The 2,388-nt window shown below is 39.4% G+C and overlaps 1 protein-coding gene across 1 annotated transcript; it reads left to right on the forward strand.

Moving 5' to 3' along the window:
* Window positions 1–594: 594 nt before the first annotated feature.
* Window positions 595–1,527, forward strand: LOC110258277 (olfactory receptor 7E24-like). Its single transcript, XM_021081450.1, has one exon. The coding sequence runs from the start codon at window positions 598–600 to the stop codon at window positions 1,525–1,527; it is 930 nt and encodes a 309-aa protein (XP_020937109.1). The 5' UTR covers window positions 595–597.
* Window positions 1,528–2,388: the final 861 nt, after the last annotated feature.

Below are 2,388 nucleotides of genomic sequence, written 5' to 3' on the forward strand. Positions count from 1 at the left end.
ATCCCAATGACAGGATACAGTAGTTCCCTGTGCTACATGGAAGGACCTCATTGCTTATTCATTCTAAATACCTTATAGTGCTTCATAGTTTCATTTAATTGGAACAATTTTTTCTTGAAGAGAATATTCATTCTATTTTTTAAATTGAGGACTGATATTTTACTGTGTTCAAGAATTTATTATCTCAAGAATTCCTTTCTTCTATAACATTCTTCAGCCTAACATCTCTAACATTACTGTGTACAGAAAAAGGTGAATAACCCAGACATGAAGAAGAAAATTCTTTTAAGAACTCAAATAGAAATATTCATGAAGGTCCTGAGGTGTATGGTCCTCAAGTATGAATATTTTACTGGTAGCGTTCTTGAATCAAAAATGTATACACTTATCTGGGTGTCTTGTTTTGTTTACTCCAAATGTCTCTCTAGATTTTTTTTTTCAGCTGCACCTGTAGCATGTGGAATTAACTGGGCTAGGCATAGAATCTGTGGCACAGCAGTGGCCCAATCCGCTAGAGAGACAATGCTAGATCCTTAACCCACTGCACTGCAAGAGAACTCCAACTATCTCTTCTTCTTCAACAGGTGTCTCTTCTACATGGAACTACAGAATCTTACACATGTCTCAGAATTCCTCCTCATGGGACTCTCAGAAGATCCAGTACTTCAGCCCTTCATACTTGGGCTCTTCCTCTGCATGTACCTGGTTGCCATACTTGGAAACCTGCTCATTATCCTGGCTGTCAGTGCTGATTCCCACCTCCACACCCCTATGTACTTCTTCCTTTCCAATCTGTCTTTGGCTGACATTGGTTTTATCACCACCACAGTCCCAAAGATGCTGGTGAATATCCAGGCACACAGCAAATCCATCACTTATGCAGGCTGCCTCACTCAGGTGTCCTTTTTTTTCCTCTTTGGCTGTTTGGACAGTCTACTCCTGGCCGTGATGGCCTATGACCGGTTTGTGGCCATTTGTTACCCCCTGCACTACCTGGTTATCATAAAGCCCCACGTATGTGGTTTGTTGGTCCTGGTGTCATTTTTCATCAGCCTTTTGGACTCCCAAATTCACTTCTTGATGATTTCACAGCTTACCTTCTGCACAAATGTAGAAATCCCTAATTTCTTTTGTGACGCCCCTCAACTTATCCATCTTGCCTGTTCGGACACCTCCATTGATGACATATTAATCTATTTTACTGGTGCCATTTTTGGTGGGATTCCCATCTCAGGGATCCTTTATTCTTATACTCAAATTGTTTCCTCCATTCTGAGAATTCCATCAACAGGTGGGAAGTACAAAGTCTTTTCTACCTGTGGCTCTCACCTGTCAGTTGTTTGTTTATTTTATGGAACAGCTCTTGGGGTGTACCTCAGTTCAGCTGTCTCCCCTTCCCCCCAGAAGAGTTTAGTGGCCTCAGCGATGTACACCCTGGTCACCCCCATGTTGAACCCCTTCATCTACAGCCTGAGGAACAAAGATATCAAGAATGCCTTGTGGAGGATTATCAACAGAATAGCCTAATGTCAGTATCTGTCTTATCCTTTTGGTTCACAGGACAGGAAAATGCAGCAAAATCCAATATGCACAACAAGAAATTTTGAATATGAACTCACATGTTATGTATGGACCCATATCGCCCTTTGACATTTGTTTACACAGCTGTTACTCTCAGTATAACTCTAATGAAATTGGGGGGTTATTTTTGATTTACCACTTAAGTCGGTTACTCCAGGATTATGTATAGTACATCAGTACGCTTGTCTCACTTTCCTTGTGCATTATCCAGAACTCTTAGTCATGAGCACTCTCATTTCTCTCACTGCAAAAGAATCATAGCTCTCTCTTTCTTGTTATGGATATCTTCTATATTTTCCTATATGTTTCCCCATTTGTTCAGAGAATCTAAACCTTACCTTTAGAACAAAGACATCTATGAATATTTACCCCTTAATAAATTTGAGAAGATTCTTGAGTAGGTACGGTGGATATTTAATTTCTTATCTAAACCTTTGGAAAGTAGGCACTATTAATATTTAGTTTGGATAATCAGTTATCAATTGGGACCTTCCTGTGTAAAATGCAGATGCTTGATGCCCAAGGAGTCGATGGGAGAGGATCTATCAGAGCAGAGAGGTTTTTCCAATTTTCCTGATAAATATCCTTTCTATTCCACTCAAAGTTTCCTCAATCACATTACATAGGTAATTTAAGGTTGTACATTCTAAGTCAACTATACTCCAATATTTTTTTTAAATCCTGAAGAAGATGCTATTAAGCCATGTATGTGACTATTTCATTGGAATATAAGAACAGATTAAAATATTAGTAGACTGTTGAGTCCAGAGTATAAGAGGCTTGGAAGTGTTCTCTTTGTGATGCGTG

Source organism: Sus scrofa, unplaced genomic scaffold (genome assembly GCF_000003025.6).
Source record: "Sus scrofa isolate TJ Tabasco breed Duroc unplaced genomic scaffold, Sscrofa11.1 Contig1771, whole genome shotgun sequence".
Lineage (NCBI taxonomy): Eukaryota > Metazoa > Chordata > Mammalia > Artiodactyla > Suidae > Sus > Sus scrofa.